The sequence below is a fragment of the Diplotaxodon limnothrissa genome, linkage group LG8, assembly GCF_057381915.1.
Source record: "Diplotaxodon limnothrissa isolate DT_005_m linkage group LG8, D_limnothrissa_male_GT1.1, whole genome shotgun sequence".
Taxonomy (NCBI): domain Eukaryota; kingdom Metazoa; phylum Chordata; class Actinopteri; order Cichliformes; family Cichlidae; genus Diplotaxodon; species Diplotaxodon limnothrissa.
In genome coordinates, this window is record NC_140603.1 from 32,204,684 (window position 1) to 32,231,133 (window position 26,450).

Below are 26,450 nucleotides of genomic sequence, written 5' to 3' on the forward strand. Positions count from 1 at the left end.
ACCAATCAATAAATTATAAACACAGTGATAATTTAACGAAGCACAAAAAATTTAAATATATGGCTGGTTTTCAGAATAAAAGCGCAGGTGTTGATGTGAATCAGCTGTTCTTCAAACTTCTCTGACAGGTTTGTTGTTGTGTATCAGTGACATCACTCTCAGGTGTGTGAGCTCACCTCTGGGTTTTGTTGAATCTCTGTAGCTCTGCCTCCTACTCACACTTGTGCACCTTCCTCCTCAGGAAGCTCCTCCTCCTGCAGCCTGCGCTTCACCTCCCCGACCTGCTCAGCGTTCAGCTGCCACCCCACATCCACCTCCAGCCCACTCATCTCACCGGAGATGCAGCTGGGTCAGAGAAGTCCCCCCCCCCACCGCAAATTGCTCAAACTACAGGTGAAGCAGAGTGGAGGTCCCAGTAGAGCTGGGACTGTGCCCTTCAAAGTAAAATTTTTGACTGTTTAGACTGCAGATCCAGACAGGAAGCAGAAAATGAATAGATGACAACTTATAATAAAGATCAAACATACATTAAAGATTTCACCTCTAAATAAAACTTTAAAAACTCGACATTTTGTTTTTTTAGATTTGGGAACCACGGGGAACATCTGGCCACACGTGTTGAAGAACAGAAGTTAATTTAAACCTTTAAAAGCACCTAAAGATCAGAACCACAGCTATGTGGACCCCACAGTTCATCTGAACTCAAAGGTCAGGTCGGATGGTTTTATCTCTTTACCAAACCTAACGCCGACTGCTGGGAGCGTCGATCAGCTGAATCCTCAGACACGTTTGTTTTCAGTCAGAAGGTTTCCTCATGGACTCAACTTTTTCAGACTGAAAGGTTACAGAGACATTTCTGACGTTTCACCTTTGAAAAACAGCTGAGCTCAGTTGTACAGCGGTCTTTCTTCAAACTGAGCCTTTTATCTAAGGTGATCATTTTTATCTTTTAAAAACTTTGAACGAGCGATTCATGCTTTCATTATATCCCAGCTGGACTATTGTAACTCCTTATATGCTGGAGTCAGCCAGACCTGCCTGGCAAGGCTGCAGTTGGTCCAGAATGCTGCAGCTCGTCTTCTGACACGTACTAAAAGATGTGAACACATTTCCCCGGTGCTTGCCTCTCTCCATTGGCTCCCTGTCCACTTCGGAATTAACTTTAACATTTTTGTTGACCTACAAAGCCCTGAATGGACAGGCTCCCGGGTATTTGTCTGAGCTCTTGCAGACTTATACCCCCTTAGATCTCTTAGATCAAGTGATCTTTTGCTTTTAGCCGTACCAAGGTCGAGGCTGGTTCATAGAGGTGATCGAGCATTTGCAGTCGCAGCACCTAAGCTGTGGAGTAATTTACCCCTACACATCAGACAGGCTCCTACTGTCAATCTTTTTAAATCTTATCTTAAAACACATTTTTATTTACTGGCTTTTAATACAGCATGAGAGTTATTTGTTATTTGTTAATTCATATTTGGTGTTTGCTTTTAATACTCTAAGTTGTTTTATTATGTATGTTGTATTCTTGTACAGCACTTTGGTCAACGCTCCTGTTGTAATTAAATGTGCTATATAAATAATTAAACTTTAACTTTTAACTTTAACTTTGGGACTCCAGTAAACCTCAGTGAGAACCGTTATCCACACATGGAGAAAACCTGGAACGGTGCCGAACCTTCCCAGGAGCGACTGGCTGGCCAAAATTATCCAGGAGGTCACAGAAGACCCTAAAACAACATCCAAAGACCTGCAGGCCTCATGCAGCTCAGTTAAAGTCAGAGGTCACGATGAACAATAAAAAAGAGGCTGGGCAAAAATGGCCTCCATGGGAGACTCCAAGGAGAAAACCAACGCTGACCAACAAGATCACAAAACAAGTTAGAATGCTTTCCTTTATTGTGGCGGGCAATCGGCGTAAGATCTCACAGGAATCCTTCGTTATTCTGAGGATTACGTTTCCACTTGCAGTGTGCCCATATAGTGGTAAAATTATACAAACAAAATAGAAGAACCTCAACACAATTAATCTCCATCTTAAATTTCCCAAATGAAAGGAATACAGAAATATATTTCAGAACTGTGCATAAAACAATGTGTACTCTAAACAGTGTGGCACAGTCACATACCTGCATTCACAACAAAAAGGCAACAAGTTAGAATGCTTTCTTTTATTGTCGTGGACAATCAGCGTAAGATCTAAATGGAAAGGCAACAACAGAGTTAGCTAACTGTGCTCCCATTTTTTTCCTCTCTTCCCAAAAAAGAAATCTCACATAAACGTGCATTCAATTCAACATAAGCACATGAGAAATGACCCGCAACAAATGATGTTTAAACAACAAAAATAATCGGGTCAGCTTGTATTACCGTTACAACCAGCGATATGATTTTTCTTCCCCACGACATTTGCGCATTCCTTACCTCGCAGGAATCCTCCATTATTCTCAGGATTACCCAGAATCCCTTGCCCTTTGTGAATGTTGCAGGGTGACAACAGTAGGTTGGTGCCAATGTCCCATTTAGGGGGATTTAACTTCGACTCTATTTAACTATGTTACACAAGCACTTTGGCGACAGTGGGAAGGAAAAACTCCCTTTTCACAGGAAGAAACCTCCAACAGAAACAGGCTCAGGGAGGGGCGGGGCCATCTGCTGTGACCAGGCTAGTGGGAGCCATGCTAGTGTTAGCTATGCTAGTGTTAGCTATGCTAGTGTTAGCTATGCTAGCGTGGCTAACACTAGCATTCCTCACCTTTATCAGGTGAATCAGATGCACACTTGGAGAATGGGGCCTCCGTTTCACTGCAGAGTGCCTTCATGTTCGTCATATATCCATGCTGGACATTTTAAGACAGGGAACGTCGAGGTAAATGTGCAAATGTCCAAACAGTTCTCAAACTGTTGCTGTAAGGACATAACGACTTACCGAAAGCTAAATGAAGAAGCTAGTCCAGTAGCTGCTAGTTCAAGGAGTACAATGAGCATTTTAAATGTCAAAAGACAAAACAATTTATGTTCCATGTTAAATTTTTATGTCTATTTACTTATTTTTATTACATTAAAAAAAAAATTAAAAAAATAAACAAACAGATTTTGAAAATGATTTTGGATTTTTTTTTTAAAAATGTAGTTATTTAATAATCATTGTGTGACTCTCCTGCTCCTCCATAGTTTTTAACATGTTTAGTGTTTAGTAGAGGCAGCGTTGGGCCTCTAGTGGACGTCAGAAGAACTGCAGGGTTCAGGCCTGCAGCTGAGGTCTGAGTCAGAACCAGGACCAGGTTTTAGGCCCTGGGTTAAAAACCTGACCACATGTTTGTGTGCTGTGAAGAGACATTTGCAGGACACTCCACAAGTATGTGTGTGTGTGTCTATATTTGCATGCATGTGTGTGTGTCTCCACAGATAGCAGCGGGTTAAACATTAACGCTGGGCAGCTTGTAAAGCCAACACGAAGACAGTGAACCTTTGGAGTTTGATATGATGTGATCACACACACACACACACACACACACACACACACACACACACACACACACACACACACACACACACAGAGGCCCCTGATGACACGTGAACACACACTCGGCGCTCAGAATGACACAGCTCTGATCGGAGGGAGGTGATCTCTGAAATTGCTCAGGTGAGTTTTTGTCTCTCTTTCATGCAAATAAAGTTTTTTAGGTTTGAATTTTATATTTTAAATATACAAAGAGAGAGAGAAAGTGTGAACAGGTAAAGTGAGGGTCGTTCTTCCTCTCTTCTTCGCTGGTGTCTGGTGAACAGTAGCTGTCACAGAGGCTAAAAGCAGCTAGCTGAGCAAACAGGCCGGCCGGGGTTAATGGGTGTTTTAATGGAGAGAGCGAGGGTGCTAAGTAAATGTCTCCCTACCGCTGTGTGAAAAAAGAGAGAATGTGAGCGAGTGTCTCTCGACCCATAAAAACATCAGAAATAAACACAAACAAGCACAGAGTCGAGTTTCTGTCTGCTTTGGGTTTCAAGGTTAAAAAGAAAAGACTCCTGCTCCGTGAAGTCCCACATTTATACAGAAAAAGCTTAAAGTAACATATTTACTACTCAGTTTAATCCAAACAGAAGCTGAACTGTAACTTAGTATTATCATAATCCAGTAATTAATCAGGAGCTAGAGCCACATTTAGCCAGAGTTTAATTTTTTTGTATTGTAATTGACTGTGTATAAAGATGGAAACTGCTATAGCGCATTAAACCTGCATTGCTCCTAATGCCCAGCAGGGGGCGACTCCTCTAAACTCTGACTGTATAGAAGTCTATGAGAAAATGAGCGTCCTTCTCGGCTGATCTGGGTTCAGTCACTACTTTCAGGTCAGACTGAAGAAAACAGGAAGTGTATTTTAGAGTATTTTTCGATTTTGGTCCCGTCAGAGTCTGAGAGGAACAGGAAGGAGGAGGAGGGCGGGGCTACCTGTGACCGGTAGATCCACCTGTCACTCATCAACTCCTCCAGTTTCAAAACAGGAAAATACTCCGTCTGTAAAGTCAGCCACCGTGAATCAGCAGCGAGTAGTTATTCATTTCACTTTGAAGGTCACCAGGACATTAAAAAGATCTGAGTGGAAACGAGCGAGGTGCTCATCAGGATCCAATCAGGACGTAGTGCTGGCGTCTAAACTTCTGTTTACTTAAATGTGATCTTTAAGACCAGAGTAGGAATATTTTATGTGATTATTACCTTTGAAATCGATTTTTATCCACAGATTAAATTCAGTTATTGTTCACAAAGTCAGAACATTTGACCTCTGACGTCACACATCACTGAAATGTTTACAGGAAAATGACGCCTACCTTCATAAACTCAGTGCAGTGCTTCACCCAGGTCACTGCTCGGACTTTTAATTTGAAGACAGGCAGGAAACACAGTCTAAGAGCGAGCTGCGGCGTTTAACAGGACAGGAAGTAGTTTGTTTTCATCCAGTGCTGCGGTCAGCTGGAAAAAAACATCTTATGTTCCTGGTGTTTATCACAGCTGCAGCTGTGTGACCCACACTGGAGTTAGGGTCAAAGGTCAACTTTTCAGAACAGAGCATAAACACTGCAGCTTGTTTGCTGCCTCAAACACACACCGTGGTCTTCAACGGGTCACCTGTGCAGATGTGACTGCGCAGATGTGACTGTGCAGTTGTGACTGTGCAGATGTGCAGACGCAGATTTGCAGATGTGACTATGCAGATGTGACTGTGCAGATGTGCAGACACAGATTTGCAGATGTGACTGTGCAGATGTGCAGACGCAGATTTGCAGATGTGACTATGCAGATGTGACTGTGCAGATGTGCAGACACAGATTTGCAGTTGTGACTGTGCAGATGTGCAGACGCAGATTTGCAGATGTGACTATGCAGATGTGACTGTGCAGACGTGGCTGTAGTGGTTGAAACGTGGGGAAAGGTTAACCAGTGCAGCAGCAGAGATTACTCTGAGAGCGAGCTGCAGCTCACACAGGCTGATAAGGCAGATTTGCTGAAAGGCATGCTGGGATTTGTAGGAGAAGATGGAGGTCATGACTGTGGGGCTGTAAGTCTTTCATTTATTCTTTCATCATTTTGAACAACATTACATTTTAATTGAGGTTAATTTTTTTTACCTTTAACTGATACTTTGTTGGTATTTATATTAATATGTCATATTTTTACACAGTTGTTATAAATGTATACACATATTTAATTATAGGTTACATTATATTTTAAGACAATTTAGTTGTATCGTTTTTTTTATTGAATCCATGTATTTTGACATTATTTTGATCTTCTACCCTGAAATTTGAACTTCCACATGAATGTTGAACGATTTCAATATAAAATGTTTTGATATCATATCACAGAACGCATGCTCGTGTTATTTTTTGTCTCATTCTGTCAGGATGTATTTATAAAGATGCAACACACCAGCTTACCTAAACATGACTGCGATGCATCGTGTAACTCATTCTGACTGGCTGAAGTTTTAAGTAATGAAGGTTTTATGGAGCCTGTCATTAAGTTCTGGGCGCTGATGGGCTTCCATACTCACAGCTGTGGCCTCTGCTCTCTCTGTGTCTGACTGGATAAAAATTCAAACGTGTTTTTTGATTGAAAAACTGAAAATGTCAACAGATTCATGACCAGCTGAAGAAACGCAGATCTCTTTAGGCATCAGCTCTGTTTGCCAGCCAAACGCCCCTCTGTCAGCCGTGCTGATTGGTGGATCTCAGCAGCAGGTGACTGAGTCCAGCTGATGTTTTTCCACGCGCTGACTCTCAGCTCACCCTAAACTTCCTTGTGTGTTCACAGAGCTCCCAGACACAATCGGACGAACACTGAGCGTGACTCCCACCAACAGCTGATGTCCAGTACGAGTTGTTCTGTGCTTAAAGAGCTTTGATTTTCAGGAGTTTGGGACCCAGAGCTGGGGAGCGCTCTGAGGTCACAGCCCCCGTCAAAGATCAGAGCACACACAGGCAACGCCCAAACTGGAGGGCAGTTTGATAAAGGCCGAGGACAGAGCCACCCCTCCTGCAGAGGAGAGGGCGTCTCTGTGCTCGTGTCTGTCTCTCCTTTTTTTAATGAAACAATTTTGTGCTCAGCTTTTTATCACCATTATTCTGATGCAGCGTGAGACTTTGAGCTGTCGTAGAAACAAGAGAACACAAATATTTTAGAAATTTGTCTTACACTGTGGCCTCTGTCAGTGCACCCGGGGCAGCTGTGGCTACAGTGTACCTGCCATCACGGTGTGTGAATGGGTGGATGACTGAATGTAGTGTAACACGCTTTGGGGTCCATAGGGACTAAGTGCTATACAAATACAGGCCATTTACCATTTGTCAAAAACCTGTTAAAAACGTACATTTATATTAACGGGCAAACAGGACTTTGACCACAAAAACTAAAACTGCGATTCTGAATAAAAATAATAACAACAATGATCATATGTTACTATTGAAAATATCACAGTGATTAAAGCGCACACTCGAGGATTCACTGTAATAATTCATGAACCTGACATTGGTGTCATAAATGTACTGAGCGCTGTAGCTGCAGCAGCCGAGGATCAGGACTTTAACAGCGACCTGACCTCTGACCCCTGCTGTGGACCGATCACCCCAGACATTCTCTTTTTGGTGGCTTCTTGCTGTCATGTGATGGCGATTGTCTCAATGTGAACTTTCATTGGGGACAGTTTAACCCTGGTCCTCCATCTTTCTGTGCTCATGTGTTTACATCTCCACCTGTCAGCTAGCCTAGCTTCACTAACCCTCCAACCTCGCTGCTGTTTAGTTTTCAGTCTGTGTTTCTGTCCCAGGTTCTTCAGTCAGAACGTGGAGTATCACCTTTACATGGAAACTAGCAAGCTAACTTCCTGCTAACTGCTAACTGAGCTATATTGTTTTTGTCTGGACGTTAAACCTTATTGCACCACCTGCGAGAACATCCTCTCTGCACTTTGGACTCTCAGTGATGCTTCTGGGTTTATTTGATCGTGAACTTAAAGAGGATCAGAATCTGGAGGTGGTTAAGGAAGTCCGACTTATCATGTAGCTGGCTCACGAGGTCCACATGCTTGACAGTGCAGCTGTGCAATCATGAGATGCCCGCGAGCATGAGCGTGTCAGATTGAACGGATGGCGGCGCACTGTAACGCGCTGGTTCAAACATCGTTTTGAACCTAAACTCCAAACGCTCTCATTGTTCCCATATTTCCACGACAGCGACAGATGTTCTTGTGCTTGGAAATATCTAAATGACATGTAGTCATTACTGATGAGTGGCTGAACGTTCTAGGTCTTCATAGTAAAGGGGCATTCTTCCTCCCTGCTGTCGCCAAGCACTGCTAACAGATGATGGTTTGTTCGCTGTGTAATGCTTTATAAATAGAGATATTTATAATTCAATCATTTAAATAACTGACCCTTAAAATTGTGTCAGTACATTCATCATAAACCCAGCAGCATCAGCCAAAGTCCACAAGGTTGTTCTCTGTCTCTACATCATCGGCTGACTGTGTGCTGTCCTGTGGTTCCTGTAAATAAAGAGACAGATACACAGAACAACTGTTTGTTTTTGCCTTCGTCTCATTCCCAAACTGGGAGGACTGGGACCATTTTCTGGCCCAGGCTGTGGTTAGAGGGTTCAGGTTTTGAGGTTCGTTAGAGAGGAGTGTGTGATTCATTCATGAAACACAGGATTTATAAATGTGCTGGCTTCACATTTGAAGCCTCGCATGTTTCCTCTCAGTGTTACAGTGAGACGGGCTTCCAGCCTGCAGCTTTCCACAGTCTCTGTCAATGATTACCGAGCAGACCTTGACCTCGCTGCAGCGCTCTTCAAAACACGACTCGTGTATGCCGTTCAGACCAGCAGGTCCTCCTCGACTGCTGTTCGACCACGTCAGTGACAAAAGCTGCTGAAACCACCCAGCGTTTCCCCCGTCAGCGTCGTAAATGGATCTAAAGCAGCTTCGTATAGATGTGCAGAGGTCCAGCTCAGGGACTCAGTGAGTCCGGTCACTTTCAGTGTGCAATAAAACCATCAGCACGACATCAAATGAACATTTAACGTCCCTCAAACATGTTACGGTCTGAAGCTTGCAGTGATTTGCATTCAAACAGGTGTGACTGTATTCTGTACAATACTCCGGCACATTATTGGATGACACGTGCAGGCGGACAGGTTCACAGCTGTTTGCATTCATAATAACACCTTTGCTGTTATTGTCTTCCAGTGAGCACCGCTAATTTCCCTGATTTACATATCGCTGTCAATCACACCCAATGGATTCCAATCAGAAAGCAAGCGGGGACGGACTGGCGGGGACGCAGAAGGAGGCGGCGCTTCGTTCACTCATGCAGCGAACCGGATACCAGCTGCGCCAGGTACGTGGCCCCTCAGACCCAGGAGACAGCAGCACGTGTCTGTTACTGCTCCTGATTGCTTTTCATGTTTTCCTGCTGGCGCTTCAGGAGAACGGTCAGCGGCGGTACGGCGGCCCGCCTCCAGGCTGGGACGGCCCCCCACCGGAGAGGGGCAGCGAGATCTTTGTGGGGAAATTGCCGAGAGATCTGTTTGAAGATGAGCTGGTTCCGCTGTGTGAGAAGGTCAGGGAACCACGGTTAAGGATGCGGTCACTGTGATCTATCTGGGGGTGTTGTTTCATCTGTGGGTGCTTCCCTCTCCATCTCTTCAGTTTGGAAAGATCTACGAGGTGAGGATGATGATGGACTTCAACGGGAACAACAGAGGATACGCCTTTGTCACCTTCAGCAACAAACAGGAGGCCAGGGCTGCCATGAAGCAGCTCAACAACTATGAGATTAGGTGATCCCTCTCTTATCTTCATTTGTACTGAATAATGACAGGATAACTGAGCTCTCAGAAACACATCGGCAGGCTTCAGGTCTACTTTCTTTCAGTCACTGTCAAAGAAATGTTAGAGTTATTTTTCTAGTAACAGTTCACAACTGCAAACATAATGGAGCAGCAAACTAAGAAGCACTGAGTACCCAAACAACCTGACCAGCAGGCATCTTTAATTCAATTCAATTTTATTTATATTGCGCCAAATCACAACAAAAGTCGCCTCAAGGCGCTTCATAGATACAGAGAAAAACCCAACAATCATATGACCCCCTATGAGCAAGCACTTTGGCGACAGTGGGAAGGAAAAACTCCCTTTTAACAGGAAGAAACCTCCGGCAGAACCAGGCTCAGGGAGGGGCGGGGCCATCTGCTGTGATTGGTTGGGGTGAGAGAAGGAAGACAGGATAAAAGACATGCTGTGGAAGAGAGACAGAGGTTAATAACAGATATGATTCAATGCAGAGAGGTCTGTTAATACATAGTGAGTGAGAAAGGTGACTGGAAAGGAAAAACTCAATGCATCATGGGAATCCCCGGCAGCCTACGTCTATTGCAGCATAACTAAGGGAGGACTCAGGGTCACCTGGTCCAGCCCTAACTATATGCTTTAGCAAAAAGGAAAGTTTGAAGCCTAATCTTGAAAGTAGAGATAGTGTCTGTCTCCTGAATCCAAACTGGAAGCTGGTTCCACAGAAGAGGGGCCTGAAAACTGAAGGCTCTGCCTCCCATTCTACTTTTAAATACTCTAGGAACAACAAGTAGGCCTGCAGAGCGAGAGCGAAGTGCTCTAATAGGGTGATATGGTACTACAAGGTCATTAAGATAAGATGGGGCCTGATTATTTAAGACCTTGTATGTGAGGGGCAGGATTTTGAATTCTGGATTTAACAGGAAGCCAAAACAGGAGAAATCTGCTCTCTCTTTCTAGTCCCTGTCAGGACTCTTGCTGCAGCATTTTGGATTAGCTGAAGGCTTTTCAGGGAGTTTTTAGGACATCCTGATAATAATGAATTACAGTCGTCCAGCCTGGAAGTAATAAATGCATGAACTAGTTTTTCAGCGTCACTCTGAGACAGGATATTTCTAACTTTAGAGATGTTGCACAAATGGAAGAAAGCAGTCTTACATATTTGTTTAATATGTGCGTTGAAGGACATGTCCTGGTCAAAAATGACTCCAAGGTTCCTCACAGCGTTACTGGAGGCCAAGGTAATGCCATCTTTAATGTGAGCACCTTCTCCTGAATGTGGAGCACAGGTGGTTCAAGAGTCATGCCTCACCTGACTTCAGCTCATATAAGTCTTTAGTTACAACAGCCAGAGTCAAACCAGTCAGGCGACTAGTCAAACCTGGGAGTCCAGCCTGGTTCTGATTCCTCATTGGTGACTGCCTTGTTGAGAGAATCATTAATTAACATCGGTACAGACTAGAGATGGCACGATACCACTTTTTTATGTCCGATACCGATACCGATATCATAAATTTGGATATCTGCCGATACCGATATGAATCCGATATAGTGTTTTTTAATCAACAAAACTGTTTTTTAAATATCTTGCTGCATTTTGTATAAGCTCATACTCAAGTTTAAAACAACAACTACACTAAAGCTATTCTGTTATACCTGTATACAAAAAAAATATTTCATAGTTCAGCAATACTGATCAATCTAATAAACTTAAACCTACACCATCCTCCCTATTCTGGTATTTTAAAGAGTACTTAGCGTAAATATTAAGCAACCTAACTAATAGGGTTCCAACTCCCAGCAACAACAAAAATAAATAAATAAAAAATAGGGAACCACCCCTCACGCTCCACCTCATGATGCTTAATCGACGTAATCAACCTTAATTTGATGCAGTGTGAAAAAAAATGCACAGAAATCAATTATTTTTCAAGAAATATTAAATAGATTCAACATCTTTCTTCAACAAAATTGCAGACTGCACAGATGGTACCTTCCCAAAGGAAAAAGTACTATAGCTTACTAGGGTATATATATTAGACTTAATAGTCACTATATACAGTAATTGACTTCTATTCATTTTACATCAAATTAAAACTTTGTGTGTCAGATAATTATTTATTAAAAGCTAGACATTTTAAATGAGAATAAGAAAGAAAAGTATGTCTTTGTGCCCCCTTTTCCCTGTTAATGCCCTATCAGCCCCCCTGGATAAACTTTGCTAGATCCGCCCCTGCACAGTTACCAGCGTCAGCTACGTAGAAAAAGATCCTGGTGTAGAAAGTAATATTAAATAAATTCTAACAACAGCTGATCAAGCTTAAACGTGCTTCTGTTGTTCAGCCGCTGGTTTCCTCTTTCTGGTGCAAAGTGAGCCAAAAGCAAAGACGGACTCGCGACAGAAAAGCCGATCAGCTGATCATTAAGCAGTTTCACGATTGAAGTAGCAGCCGGAGAGCGAGAGGCAGTCGCTCGTTAAGCTTAACGCAGGAATGCTTTACAAACATTCAGAGATGGACTTACACACTTGCTTTACTTCTCTCGGGGATAACTTTGTCGGAGATGAAATGCCGGGTTGCTAGCGAAGCTCCAAATGCTATCCAGACCACAGGTCCCGCATGCCACAGCCGCTCTATCACGTGATGCATACTGCTCCGACGTGCTAACGTTCTGAGGTGAGTTACGGCGTGTTGCAAGTTTTGTGAGGTGCTTTCGTGATATTTAATGGATCGGATTACATTTTTTATTTTTCTCCAATATCCGATCCAGTCATTTAGGTCAGTATCGGACCGATACCGATACGTAATATCGGATCGGTCCATCTCTAGTACAGACTAGCAGTACCCACCTACCATCACTCTACCAGCCGGCCATCCCCCTACAGCAAGGGTGGGGAACCCCAAGGGCCGGTGTCCTGCCAGTTTTAGATCTCACCCTGGGTCAACAGACCTGAATCACATGATTAGTTCATTACCAGGCCTCTGGAGAACTTCAAGACATGTTGAGGAGGTCATTTAGACATTTAAATCTGCTGTGTTGGATCAAGGACACATCTAAAACCTGCAGGACCCTGGCCCTTAAGGCCGGAGTTCCCCACCCCTGACCTGCAGCCTATCAACTGACCAACTAACCTTCTATGACCCACTAACCAAACACCCAACCCTACGACCTTTAACCCTGCCAGTGACGTAACGCAAATTATTCTACCAATCTACCAGAAACACCCAAACTACGTAATGGTCCAGAGGAGAGGAAACCAGAGCAGATACAAGTCCAAAATTCAAATGTTCATGACAAGTCAGCCGATACAGTGAACAGGCAGGAAGCAGGAGAGCAAGGAGAGCTTCTTTATCTCAAAATAGACTGGGAGCATTACACCGGGGAAACAGATGGTGCAGGTACTCGAGTGCTTTTAACACAAAAAAAACCCCTTAACAAATAAACCCAAAGTCCTGGGTTGTGGTCACAGTCCAGTACAAACATAGAAACACCCAAGTGCCAATCAGCAAAGACCTAACAAAGCAACCTTAGCCAGCTGGGTTCCCGTTTGAGCTTGAACCAAATCTTTCTCTGGCCCACAGGAACGGACGCCTCCTCGGCGTTTGTGCCAGCGTCGATAACTGCCGCCTCTTTGTTGGCGGGATTCCCAAAACCAAGAAGCGAGAGGAGATCCTGTCAGAGATGAAGAAGGTCACCGACGGCGTCGTCGATGTCATCGTGTACCCCAGCGCCGCCGACAAATCCAAGAACAGAGGCTTTGCTTTTGTCGAGTATGAGAGCCACCGAGCAGCTGCCATGGCCCGTCGCAAACTGCTGCCAGGTACCAAACCAAACTCAAACTTAGCTAATGTACAGTTATAATTCCCGCTCTGACTTCAGGAACGATTCACTGAAGAACAAAAATAAGATGTTTTCAAAGGATCTGTTAAAACGGGTTCAGTTATCCCCTAAAACTCGAAGGCTCTGATGATCAGCTGGTGCCAACTTCCTGTGGTGCTCGAGACACTGAGCAGCTGCAGCTGTAGTGGTTTAGCTAACAAATTCTTGACACCGGCATTGGGCAGTTAATTTTCCTTAGGCGGCCACATGAGGGCCTCATGAATAAATTTATAATTTATAGTTCAGCTGTAGCTCTCCACCCGGCTTCACACTGTCTAATACCTCGTAAATAAACCTAACATAATAAAAAATGCCAAAGTCTCTTTTTGGCTGGCTGTAAGGCTGCATCATCACTGGCCAATCACAGCCTGTGACACAATGTCCAATAGAAGAAGAGCTTGGATGGGCTTAATGATAAGATAACTGCTGTATGAGTAATGTGAATGTGAGTTTCAGATAGACCCATAAATATACCCAAAGCTGTTGGTTTGTTACACTATCTGATTCTCAGAATCAGAATCAGAAAGGGTTTTATTGCCAAATGTTGAGCGGGTTTACAACATTAGGAAATTGCTGCGGTGCTTCAGTGCAAACATATTGTTATAAATACTGTTATAAATTAAGCTTAAATAGACATGAAAATAAAAATGAGAATAAGAATTAAAAGTGCTAAGTAGATAGATATATACATGATATATACATGAGTGCAGGTGGTGATCAGTGCCAAACACGGAATGATGCAGTGAACACAGCGTAGGGTCATGTGTTAGTGGTGGGAACAGTCATACGGTTATTGTTCATGTGTCCAACAGCAGAGGGGAAGAAACTGTTCTTGTGGCGAGAGGTTCTGGTGCGAATGGACCGGAGCCTCCTGCCTGAGGGGAGCAGGTCAAACAGACTGTGTCCAGGGTGAGAAGGGTCAGCTGAGATCCGAGCTGCACGCCCCAGTGTCCTGGAGGTGTACAGGTCCTGCAGAGATGGGAGTCTGCAGCCAATCACCTTCTCAGCAGAGCGCACAACACGCTACAGTCTCTGTTTGTCCCTGATAGTGGCTCCAGCGTACCACACGGTGATGGAGGAGGTGAGGATGGACTCGATGATTGCAGTGTAGAATTGCATCATCGTCCGTGTTGGCAGGTTGAATTTCTTCAGCTGCCTCAGGAAGTACATCCTCTGCTGGGCTTTCTTAATGACGGAGGTGATGGTGGGCTCCCACTTCAGGTCCTGGGTGATGGTGCTACCCAGGAAGCGGAATGAGTCCACAGAGGTGATGGGGGTGTCAGTCAGGATGATGGGGGGGAGTGGAGCTGTGTGCTTCCTGAAGTCCACAATAATCTCCACTGTCTTCTGGGCATTCAGCACCAGGTTGTTGTGGCTGCACCAGGACACCAGACGTTCAACCTCCCTCCTGTAGGCAGACTCGTCCCCGTCAGAGATGAGCCCAATGACGGTGGTGTCATCTGCGAACTTGATTAGCTTGACAGACTGGTGGGTGGAGGTGCAGCAGTTGGTGTACAGGGAGAAGAGCAGAGGAGAAAGAACACAGCCCTGAGGGGAGCCGGTGCTGATGGTCCGGGAGTCCGAGACATTCTTTCCCAGCCTCACATGCTGCTTCCTGTCCGTCAGGAAGTCAGTGATCCACCGGCAGGTGGGATCAGGCACATTCATCTGGGAAAGCTTGCCTCGGAGATGGTCTGGAAGGATGGTGTTGAAGGCAGAGCTGAAGTCCACAAACAGGATCCTGGCGTAGGTTCCTGGGGAGTCCAGATGCTGCAGGATGAAGTGTAGGGCCATGTTGATGGCGTCGTCTACAGACCTGTTGGCTCTATATGCAAACTGCAGGGGGTCCAGGAGGGGGGCCGTGAGGGTCCTGAGATGGGAGAGAACCAGGCGCTCAAAAGACTTCATGACCACAGATGTCAGAGCCACGGGTCTGTAGTCATTTAGTCCAGTGATCCTAGGTTTCTTGGGGACAGGGATTATGGTGGAGGACTTGAAGCAGGCAGGCACATGACATGCCTGCAGTGAGGAGTTGAAAATGCCAGAAAACACTGGGGCCAGCTCGTTTGCACAGTGTCTGAGGGTGGCAGGAGACACACCGTCTGGGCCGGGAGCTTTTCGAGCATTCAGACTCCTAAACTGCTTCCTCACATCTGCTTCATGAATATGAAGAGTTGTGGTGGGAGGAGGTGGTGTGAAATCCTCTTTTGTGTGGGGTGAGGAGGGGGGTGTTGTAGGTGAACAGTTTGAAGGTGGTGATGGCTCTATGGAGGGGGGAGAGGTGGGGGAATGAGTGTCCAAAGTGTCTCTATTGTTGGGGTCGTTGGAGGTGTGAAGGCTGCCTGATGGCTCGTCAAAACGGCAGTAGAAGTCGTTGAGGGTGTTGGCTAAGAGCAAGTCATCAGTGGAGTGGGGGGGTTTTAGGCTTGTAGTTTGTAATATTCCTAAAACCTTTCCACACAGAGGCCGAGTCATTCTCTGAGATCTGCTGCTGCATCTTCTCAGAGTGCTGATGTTTAGCAATGTCCACTTCTTTAGTGAACCTGTACTTGGCCTCTCTGTAGCAGTCCCTGTCTCCGCTTCTGAAAACCTTTCTCTTTTCCAGCCACAGCTTTTTGAGTTTAGGAGTAAACCAGGGTTTGTCATTGTTATAACTCACCCTGGTGCGTGATGGCACAATGCTGTCCTCACAGAAGTGGATATAGGAGGTGACAGTGTCCGTAAACTCGTCCAAGCTGTTAGAAGCAGCCTTCATTGTGTCCCAGTCTGTAGACTCCAAACACGTGCGAAGCTCCTCCACAGCCTCGTTGCTCCACAGTTTTTTAGTCCTCACGACAGGTTTGGAGAGCTTCAGCCTCTGTCTGTACGCGGGGATCAGGTGGATCATGACGTGGTCAGAAAGTCCGAGTGAAGCGCGGGGCACCGCGCGATAGGCCCCGCTGATCGTGCTGTAACAGTGGTCTCTGGTCGGGCATTTAATATACTGCTTGTATTTATGAAGCTCATGGCTCAGATTGGCTTTGTTAAAGTCCCCAAGAGCAATGATGAGAGAGTCCGGGAATGTCCGCTCCATGTGCAGTATCTGCTCCGCGAGTGCGCACTGAGCTGCCTGCGCATCCGCATCTGGCGGGATGTAAACAGCGGCCAAGATGAATGAAGCAAACTCCCGCGGAGAATAAAACGGTTTGCAGTGAATAAAAAGGTATTCCAGAGAGGAAGAGCAGTGCTGAGCAATCACTGTTACATCTGTGCACCAGCCACTATTAATGTAGAAGCAGACACCTCCACCTGTGGTCTTACCAGAGAGAGAGGCCTGCCAGTCCGCGCGCAGCAGATGGAAGCCCTCCAGCTTGAGCGCGCAGTCCGGGATGTCCTCACAGAGCCACGACTCCGTAAAACATAAGACACAGGAGGAGGCAACGTCTCTGTTCATGCTTCTCATCAGGGCCAGTTCGTCTATTTTATTCCTGAGTGAGCGAACATTGGAAAGGAAGATCCCAGGAAGAGCAGTTCGCAGTCCGCGTCTCCTCAGACGCACGAGTGCGCCGGCTCGCTTTCCTCTCTTTCGGCGTCTCTCTTTCCTGATCAGAGTCTGCAGTAAATCTGCCGCAGATGCGACAAATATTGGAAGTAAATCCACAGGTGTTGTAGTCCTGTAGTTAAGGAGCTCTTCTCTGGTGTAAGAATATCCAGAGGAGTGCCCAGACACAGAAGTTATGCACAAAAACAAGACAGAAGTAACGCACTGAAGCACCAGGGCATCCATACGCGGCGCCATCTTGGATCACAACAGTGATCACAACATCTGATTCTCCTGGAGTCTAAAGCTGAAAGTGTCAGAGATAAGATACAGAAACAGCTTTACTGCTTCTCCACAGGAAGATCAGGCTCATTGTGCAGCATTAAGTCTGATCATGCGGGTGGAAAGCCACGACACCGTGCCTCTGAAATCTGGCCTCCAATAGCGTCCAATCATCACTGAGTCCTGCTGAAGTTAAAGAGCGTCTGCCTCGTTAGCATCTTACTTGGTTTCTGACCCTGAACCCAACACCACAAACCATCCAGAGGACAATTACACGCTCTAGTAATTTTAGAAAAATAAAGCCAGCATGTTCCTCTGACGTCCAGCAGAGGCAGCAGGGAGTCAGTCCCATAGACTCTCATGTTAAACCTTTACAGCAGAAATAAATGTGTTTACAACCTGTTTGGTCTTTATAGATAATTTCCCATTCATAACGTCTGTTTACATAACTCATCTATTTAAATTGCATTAAGGCTTAAACTTTACCTTTTAGGGGTGTGGCCTCTTTGAGTGACAGATGGATGGTTACACAGGTGGCTATAGCTGCTAGCTGTCTGCCAGCTTCACCTGAACTGCTCCTCTGGACTGTGTTTGTGCTGTTGGAGCCTTCTGGAGCATTTTCATTGACACCATGTGACCAATAACATGGCTGCTGTGAGGTCACTGTACTGTCCAAGATGTCTGAGCTCAGTTTGAGAGGATTTATTTGGATGTTACTGATCAGCAGTAATTAACAGGTATAGCAGTAATTAGCTCCTCCTTCTCAGCTGAGGGGGAGTGGCTTCAGACCAGCAGTTTACAAGTCGAGGATCACAAAGAGAACGATCCCTGCCAGACTTGATCACGAGTTTCCGTCTCCTCTATTAGGTCGTATCCAGCTGTGGGGTCACGCCATCGCTGTGGACTGGGCGGAGCCTGAGGTGGAGGTTGACGAGGATACCATGGCAACAGTGAAGATTCTGTATGTGAGGAACCTGATGCTGCAGACGACAGAGGAGACCATCGAGAAGGAGTTCAACAGCCTGAAGCCAGGTTCGATCAAAGCTCTGATTGTCCCTGAATGCGTCTTGTTGTTGCTCGTTTTGTAACTGAACTGCAGATTTTGAAAGACAAACATTTAAAAGTAATATTTGAAGTATTTTATATTTGAGGACAAGTGTCTGCAGAAAGAAATTTGGTTTTAGAAAAGTACTTTTTGTATTTGTGCTGCAGGCGCAGTGGAGCGAGTGAAGAAGATCAGAGACTACGCCTTCGTCCATTTCACTCAGAGAGAGGACGCCATCAACGCCATGAAAGCGCTCGACGGAAAGGTCAGCAAGGCCCAACATTTAGTTCTTCCTCTGTTTTCACTAATCAAAATCCGTTTTGATTACGCTTGTTATGCTGTAATCAGTGGACACCTGTGTGTTAACCGTGAGGAGAAGGTTTCTGAAAGCCTCAAAGACTGACCAGGATCTCCTGCAGATGGTGGACGGCTCTCCCATCGAGGTGACGCTGGCCAAGCCGGTGGACAAAGACAGCTACGTTCGCTACACCAGAGGGACGGGAGGCCGAGGAGGCTCTCTGCTACAGACCGACTACACCTCCTACACGCTGGGACAGGTGAGTTATTGACGAATGTCATGTGACACAATGTTTGACCAACAGGAAGCCAACAGGCACTCTGAGTTATTCCTCCTTTCAGGGCAGCTTTCAATGATCCACAGCTCAAAATAATCCTTCTGTAGCTGATACTGAGCCTCGGTGCAGCCCCTCACTTCATTTGCTGTCTGAAACAAGCTATTTTAGCTCCTCCCCCTTTAAGACAATTTCCTTCTGACTGGCTGTCACTCACAAACAGAATGGTTGAACAGCAGGTGGGTGTGGCTTCCGTGTTCCTGAGATGACCGAACATCTAAGAGTGCTTAGATCAGGGTTACTGAACACAGACTGAGCTCATTATTAGCAGCTTGATGTTTATCGTGAACGACAGCAGATGTGACAGGAAACACTGAAACTGTGAGTGTAGACCTCGTTCTGGTGCTCCAGGAAACTCGTATCTGCTTCCTGTTAAAATGTACAAATACACATCTTTCTCTCTCCTCCTATAGATGTACGACCCTTCGGCGGCGTACCTCGGTGCGCCGGTGTTTTACGCCCCCCAGGCCTACACAGCCATACCAGCTCAGTTCCGCTTCCCAGCGGCCAAAGCTAACGTTGGAGGTCGAGGGCTGATCCGGACGCCGTCGGTCCGAGGTGAGGATGCCCTTAGAGCATGTGTGATCTCTGAATGCCTGCAAAGACAGCTCGCACTCACCTACAGAATAAAAGCACTCTGAGACTGAAGGAGCAGGTAGGCCCTCTGTCAGAACACCTGAACAGCTGCGCTGGGGACAGACTAATGCTTGGTTAACCACAGAGAACACACATGTGAGACACAGAGCTGACTCATAGAAACAAACAAGTCCACATTATTTCTAATGGCGAGCAAGGGGCGACTCTAAAAGGGAAATGAGTCTACTGAGTCCCACTACCATACCCCGCGCTCACCGTGTCACATGACCCCACCTACATCTTTTATACACAGTCTACGAGCTGGAGAGGGTTCATTTCTGAGGAAAAAGCAGAATCCTCCTTGTCAGAGATTAGATGGCTCCACAGATTTACTTTAAAATCTTTGTGTTTCTCTGAGTAAAAGCCTCCAGGGCTCAGCTTTGAACCTGCTCTGCCTCTGATAGGCTGCTGCGTTTCAGTGCTTCTGTGTGAGTCTGAGCTCGCTCTGCATCCATCAGCACTTTCAGATTTTAGTTTTATGCTGCAGCGCTTTAAACATAAAAGAAAGCTCCAAATCAAACAGACTTCTGATGGTGAACTGAGAGTTTGTGAAGCCCCGCCCCTGAACGCTGACTGTCCAATCACAGATCAGTCAGAGTGAGTCGTCTCAGTGGGCCTGCACAACTTTAAAGAGTCTCAGAGGTAACCCTGCCGCTGTGCGGAAGCTGGAGGCGGGGCCTCAGAAACCATCATTTCACCTGTGTCATGAAGCGGTTCAGCTGAATCACAAACACGTGATGATGTGTGAATGTTTTTCTGAAGCAGGAATCAAAAACAGATCCACGAATCACGAGAAGTTTCTGTCAATTCAGGCTTGAATGAATTTAAATACCTGAAACTCAATCAGGCAGGAAACGGTAATCGTCAACGAGCATCAGAAGAAGAAGGGCAGGTGTACTGTTACCGTGGTTACCACCGTACCTGTTCACTCTGATCAGATAATTGTCTGGCTGTGTGATTCTTCTTACGGCTGATTTCCGGTGATTTGATTGATTTCACTGCCTTTTCGATTTCCTGTAGAAATTTACATGACTGTACCTGTAGGGGCTGCGGGGGTGCGGGGACTGGGTGGGCGGGGCTACCTGGCCTACGCTGCTGGGGGTGGAGCCATGGGGAGAGGCGGTGGTGGCGGTGGTGCCTCCTACGGGCTGAAGGCAGACAAGCAGCAAGAGGAGAAGTTGTATGATCTTCTGCCGGGAATGGAGCTGACCCCAATGACCCCGAACCTGAAGGCCACCGCTGTCAAGCCTGCACCACAGGTAACAGGACACACCTGACCGAGAGGCCTTTAATTGTTGGTGTGGCACAAAAATCCAGAGCACACAACTCATAAAATTCATTCGGTTTTATTTATATATTTATCATAGTGTAAGTATAGACTCGACAGTTATACAGAAAAAACAATCAGACCTGGCGACAGTGACAAGGAAAAACTCCTTTTTAATAGGATGAAACCTCTCAGAGGGGCGGGGCCATCTGAGAGACTGATTTGGGGGTAGGAGACAGAGCACAGACTGGGGTCTCAACTGGTCCCGGCCTGATGTGTCAAATAACCTCACTTGGGCCAGGGTTACCCAGGCCTAAGCACCTGGGCTGAGTGAAAACGAGCCGGGCCTCCTGCAGGGTCACGTCGGTGCTTCCGATAGGCTCCTTGTCCATTAGTTCCCAATTGGATCAACTTGACTCCGATCGACTGGTTTTCCATTACTTTCGAGTACTACCTAATGTACATTGTTGTCATTATACCAACGGGGCCGAACGTCCTGTGGCATAATTGGTATGTGACACGAACGCCACAACAAGGTGGACGTCAAGGCGATGATGTAGCTGCTGCTCGGTCTGAGGCTTTTTCTCACACTCGGGGACCACGGCCTTGTTTTTGGAGACATTTCCCTCATTGCTGGGTTTCAAAAATGGCGGTTTAGATTTTTGTGAACAAGATGCTCTCATGACTCATCAAGTGATGCCACTGACCAGCCAATCGGTGGCATGCAGTCTGACGAGCTCACATTTTAGTGACTGCTTGGAACCCCAGCTGAGCAGCTACTACTTTAGTACTATGACCTAATGGAAAAAACCTGAAAACTGTGGTGAGTCGATCAAAGTTGATGGAAAAGTGTCCATGCAGTCGGGCTGACCTCAGCCCACAGCTCAGGGTCTGGAGGCAGCGTCCTGTCTGTGGACATCTGGCTTCATCAGGTGCACTGGGTGATCCACAGCTGGAGGAGAAGCCTGAGGCCACAGAGCGCCCACTGGAATCTAAGAATTTCACTCCCCCAAAATAACCCACAGCAGTCAGGTAACTGCATGAAGGGGAAAACTCAGTCAGTCATGTGACCTACAGCAGTGAACATGGGCCGCATGATGCCTTCATGGGAGTGCAGTAAATATCACACCTGATGAGAACCTCTGACAGTGAACAGCTGAAACAGCAACCAGGGACGAGGCTCCACCTGGTGGCGATATTCCACATTTACGTTTTCTTTTGTATTCAGTTTTTATTCAGATGGATTGTCAGTGAGGGAGACTAGGATACATCAGATTAAATTAGATTTGATGTATTCATCTGCAGGAAACACTAAACCCAGATCAGTCTGACGATACTGAAGCTGTCAGGGTTTATTAAATGCTGCTCATTTAAAACGAAAGGAAGAACAAACCTTTCAAATTAAAACACTAAAATGTACAAAATATATTTTTATATTTGGTCAAACAGACTCTCCTCGTACTTTTATACTTTTAGCTCTCACGCACCATTACTGTGAGTAAATACTGCAGTCTGTCTGTCCTCCTGTCTGTCCTCCTGCCTCTCTGTCCACCTGCCTGCCTGTCCTCCTGTCTGTCCTCCTGTCTGTCCTCCTGTCTCTCTGTCCTCCTGCCTGTCTGTCCTCCTGCCTGTCCTTCTGTCTGTCCTCCTGCCTGTCCTCCTGTCTCTCTGTCCTCCTGTCTGTCTGTCCTCCTGTCTCTCTGTCCTCCTGTCTGTCTGTCCTCCTGTCTCTCTGTCCTCCTGTCTGTCTGTCCTCCTGTCTCTCTGTCCTCCTGCCTGCCTGTCCTCCTGCTTGCCTGTCCTCCTGTCTCTCTGTCCTCCTGCCTGCCTGTCCTCCTGTCTGTCCTCCTGTCTGCCTGTCCTCCTGTCTCTCTGTCCTCCTGCTTGCCTGTCCTCCTGTCTCTCTGTCCTCCTGCCTGCCTGTCCTCCTGCCTGTCCTCCTGTCTGTCCTCCTGTCTGCCTGTCCTCCTGTCTCTCTGTCCTCCTGCCTGCCTGTCCTTCTGCCTGTCCTCCTGTCTGCCTGTCCTCCTGTCTCTCTGTCCTCCTGCTTGCCTGTCCTCCTGTCTCTCTGTCCTCCTGCCTGCCTGTCCTCCTGTCTGTCCTCCTGTCTGCCTGTCCTCCTGTCTCTCTGTCCTCCTGCCTGCCTGTCCTCCTGTCTGTCCTCCTGTCTGTCTGTCCTCCTGCCTGCCTGTCCTCCTGTCTCTCTGTCCTCCTGTCTCTCTGTCCTCCTGCCTGCCTGTCCTCCTGTCTGTCCTCCTGTCTGTCTGTCCTCCTGCCTGCCTGTCCTCCTGTCTCTCTGTCCTCCTGTCTCTCTGTCCTCCTGCCTGCCTGTCCTCCTGTCTGTCCTCCTGTCTGTCTGTCCTCCTGCCTGCCTGTCCTCCTGTCTCTCTGTCCTCCTGTCTCTCTGTCCTCCTGTCTGTCAGGTCCTGGAGGAGCTCTGTCAGAAGAATAACTGGGGTCAGCCGGTCTATCAGCTGCACTCTGCCATCGGTCCAGACCAGAGACAGCTCTTCCTCTACAAGATCACCATCCCAGCGCTGGCTACTCAGTACCCCAACGTGTAAGCACGTCTCACCTGTCTGATCACCTGCCTGCTGTTCAGCTGGACGCAGCGCTGACTGTCCACCTGTTCACGTATCTCTCGGCAGCCATCCCTTCACCCCTGCTAAGCTGTGCGCGGGCGTAGAAGAGGCTAAAATTCACGCGGCCGAACACACCCTGCAGACGCTCGGCGTGCAGACGGAGGGCGCCACCGATGCCAGCTGTGCGACTGCGGCTGCCGTGGCAGCAGTAGCCTTCCCAGGTATGTGAAGGTCCGTACCCAAAGCCGACTAACGCTTCACTCAACTAACCGCTGACAGACGCTCACCTGCAGGCCCAAACACCACAGACTGTATATAAAAGATGGACATGGCTTCAAAGCCTGCCAGATGGCGCGAGTGCTGATGACCAGCAGGGGGCGCCTGCTGTGTGATTGTAAGTGAACTCTCTCCTGATGACTTGCAATTTTTCAAAATAAAACATTCCTCCTCCTGCAGAGGACGAGAGACTTCACTAACCAGGAGGTGACATCACAGCGGCTACGTCCATCTTTTATATACAGCCTATAAAAATGCTGCAGCTAAAAGGCTTCGATGGGATCAGAACAGCTAAAGTTTTGTGCTGCCGTCCTGAAACAGGCGGTGCTGAGCTTGCATTGTGTGTCCCCGCAGGATACACGCTGGCGGGCCCGGCGTCGACGGCGGTCGCCTCCCAGCTGAAGCAGGCCGTATCTCTGGGTCAGGACCTGACTGCCTACACCACCTACGATGGCTACCCCGCCTTCGCTGTGGCGGCTCGCCACACTGACGGATACGGTGTTTTCTAGAGCAGCGGTTTCAGAAGAAGAACGCCCACAGGATGCTTTGATGCTCTTTTCAAACTTCCTGAAAGTACAACATGAAATCTGATTGGCTCGTTATAGATACCAACGCTCAGTCAAACCCAAACAAAAGGAATCGAATGCGCCTTCACGCTGAGGTCCAAACTCTCCAGAACTCGGCGGTTTGAGTCTCGCAGGAAGCCGCGGCCAGAAAACGTCTCAGACTCGTCAGCATCTTCTTCTTTCTCCACGCGTCGCTCTCTGCTCTCCAGCTTCCTGAAATCCGAATCATGGCCGTGGTTTCCACGGTTTCGTCATTGATTAGGCAGCCCGTGATTGGCTGTGATTGGTCGGTTTGAATTCACGTTTGGATCGGTTTTTTTCCTCGTAGCGTGTTTACAGCATTGAAGTGTAGCTCAGTCATTTTATCGCCATCGCCTTCGTGTCGCTCGGTTTTTTACTGAAAACTTTTGTTTTAAAAATCTGAGACCAGTATTTAAGTTCCTGTTTCAGTTAGGTTCAGCCGACATTTTTAAAAAGCTGTGATATGATGCACTTACAATACTGCTGTACTGCTGAAACGTGCTCTCAGTTCATAATCCTCATGATCTCCAGCTAACAGAAGCTGGATCAGAAACGTTGTCCCTGCTGTTGGAGTGAATCCGTGGGTTCCTCTTACTTTGTGGATGTGGAGCTGCTGACTTCGTTCTGGTGTCTCTGAGGCGTTACTCCATAAACACCAGCTGATGCCGTGATGCTCGTCTCGTCGCTCTTTCATTGTTTTTCATCTGTTTTAACCTTTCCTTCATTCCACTGCCACTAACTAAACCAGGGTTTATTATCTCTGGTTTAGTTAAACACTTGGTTAACTAAAGTTACTAAAGCTGGTTCATGCCTCTAATAAAAGTTTAATGAGTTTCCATGCTTGCTTTGAGGGAGGCGATTGACCTTTGACCTGTCAGGACACGGCGATGTCGTTGATTCGTGTTGACTTTTATTCTTAAATGTTTCTGGAGAGTTTTAATCGACGACACTGAGCTGTGAACACGCTGAAGCAGAGACAGTATTAAAGTGTGTGAAGCACTTAGAGCTTATTTTTATACCGGGAGAAAGAATGAACATCCTCGCTGTGTTTGTACAAACGGATTTTAGTCCTTTTTCTGTAATAATTGACTCAGAAACTGAAACATGGGAAACTGAATCAGCGCTTATCTGTCGAGCTAATTCTTCAGGTTTCTCACATCGTCAAAAGAAACCGCTGCAATAAACTGTTGATTTTTAACAATCATCTCAAAATGAATAAAATAAGATCTGAATAAACAGCAGCCTCCTCATGTCATCTTTGAAAGCTCAGTGAAAACTGAAGAAATGAGAGCAGAGGACAGTGATGGAAGCTGGTTCCACAGAAGAGGGGCCTGAAAACTGAAGGCTCTGCCTCCCATTCTACTTTTAAATACTCTAGGAACAACAAGTAGGCCTGCAGAGCGAGAGCGAAGTGCTCTAATAGGGTGATATGGTACTACAAGGTCATTCTCTGCATTATTGCAGGGTCCACCTTACAACATAAAGCACAGTGAAGCGACTGTTGTTGTGATTTGATGCTGTTTAATTAAAATTGAATTGTTTTAGCAGAACGACATCATACGGATTAATATTCTCACTGAAAAAGGTGGAGCTGTAGTTCGAGGCTGTGACCACTAGGGGGCTGCAACCAGAGCACATCAGCTGTTTGTGTCTCGTTTGTTATCGGCATGTGTCATGAGCTGCACACAGACAGACTTCACACAGCAGCGCACTTTGGATCAAACATTTAAAACATTTATTTTCGTTATATTTGTTAAAACGCAGGCAGACGATCAAAGTTTACATCACAGATCAGAAAGAGGCGGGAACATATAACACGAGGAGCGTGTATAATTTCTCAGTGATTCATTTTAATTGATTAAGTATTCTGACTGTGAACATGTGACCATCACGGCGTAGGGTGGATCTTCATGCTGACGGCCTTCAGGGAGTGGTTTCACCTTTCCAGGATTTCCACTGCAAAGTTAGGCATGGTGCTATCTTGACAATCCCCCCCATGTGAAGTTTGGCACAGTCCTTGTCAAAGGACCAGGACATGCATCTTTCTGCATGTGAGACATTCATGTGGCTCTGGAGCTGCAGCGGAGAGCTTTGATTTATGCTCCACTGAAAGGATGTTCTCCTCAGCCTCACACTTATGGAGCTGTTAGCAGCTACACTGAGAGATGTTTGCTCAGGGGGAGAAGTCAGAACAGACTAAACTCATGGGCTCATCACCTCACAGGTTATTGTGAATGACCACAAACCAACACCTCCTCCAGCTTCTCCAGGTCAGACCCCGAGGCCTCCTCAAACCAGCCGTTACGTCCTGGGTCTGTCCAAGGGTCTCCTCCCAGTCAATGTGCCAAAATCGCCTGACCTTGGAGGCATCCATGTCAGCTGCTCCTTCCCATCAGCTGAGCA

At 46.6% G+C, this 26,450-nt stretch overlaps 1 protein-coding gene across 3 annotated transcripts; it reads left to right on the top strand.

The window, feature by feature from the left end:
• Positions 1–3,560: 3,560 nt before the first annotated feature.
• a1cf (apobec1 complementation factor) lies at positions 3,561–25,281 on the top strand. Of its 3 annotated transcripts, none has more exons than XM_085361728.1 (13): positions 3,561–3,643; positions 8,739–8,889; positions 8,977–9,111; positions 9,201–9,331; positions 12,923–13,161; positions 17,890–18,054; positions 18,235–18,332; positions 18,487–18,624; positions 19,113–19,257; positions 20,356–20,594; positions 23,026–23,162; positions 23,251–23,405; positions 23,815–25,281. In XM_085361728.1, exons 2-13 carry the CDS (start codon positions 8,788–8,790, stop codon positions 23,967–23,969), a joined length of 1,839 nt encoding a protein of 612 aa, XP_085217854.1. In that variant the 5' UTR covers positions 3,561–3,643; positions 8,739–8,787; the 3' UTR covers positions 23,970–25,281. The 3 variants fall into 3 exon arrangements, with proteins under 3 accessions (XP_085217854.1, XP_085217855.1, XP_085217857.1); XM_085361729.1 differs by having other exon boundaries at positions 20,380–20,594; XM_085361731.1 differs by having other exon boundaries at positions 23,251–23,415; positions 23,815–23,878.
• The last annotated feature ends 1,169 nt before the right edge of the window (positions 25,282–26,450 follow it).

Coding starts and splice junctions, on each gene's coding strand:
- a1cf (XM_085361728.1), top strand. CDS start 8,788: ATGGATTCCAATCAGAAAGCAAGCGGGGACGGACTGGCGGGGACGCAG. Junction 8,890..8,976: donor CCGGATACCAGCTGCGCCAG/GTACGTGGCCCC, acceptor CTGGCGCTTCAG/GAGAACGGTCAGCGGCGGTA. Junction 18,333..18,486: donor TGAAAGCGCTCGACGGAAAG/GTCAGCAAGGCC, acceptor GATCTCCTGCAG/ATGGTGGACGGCTCTCCCAT.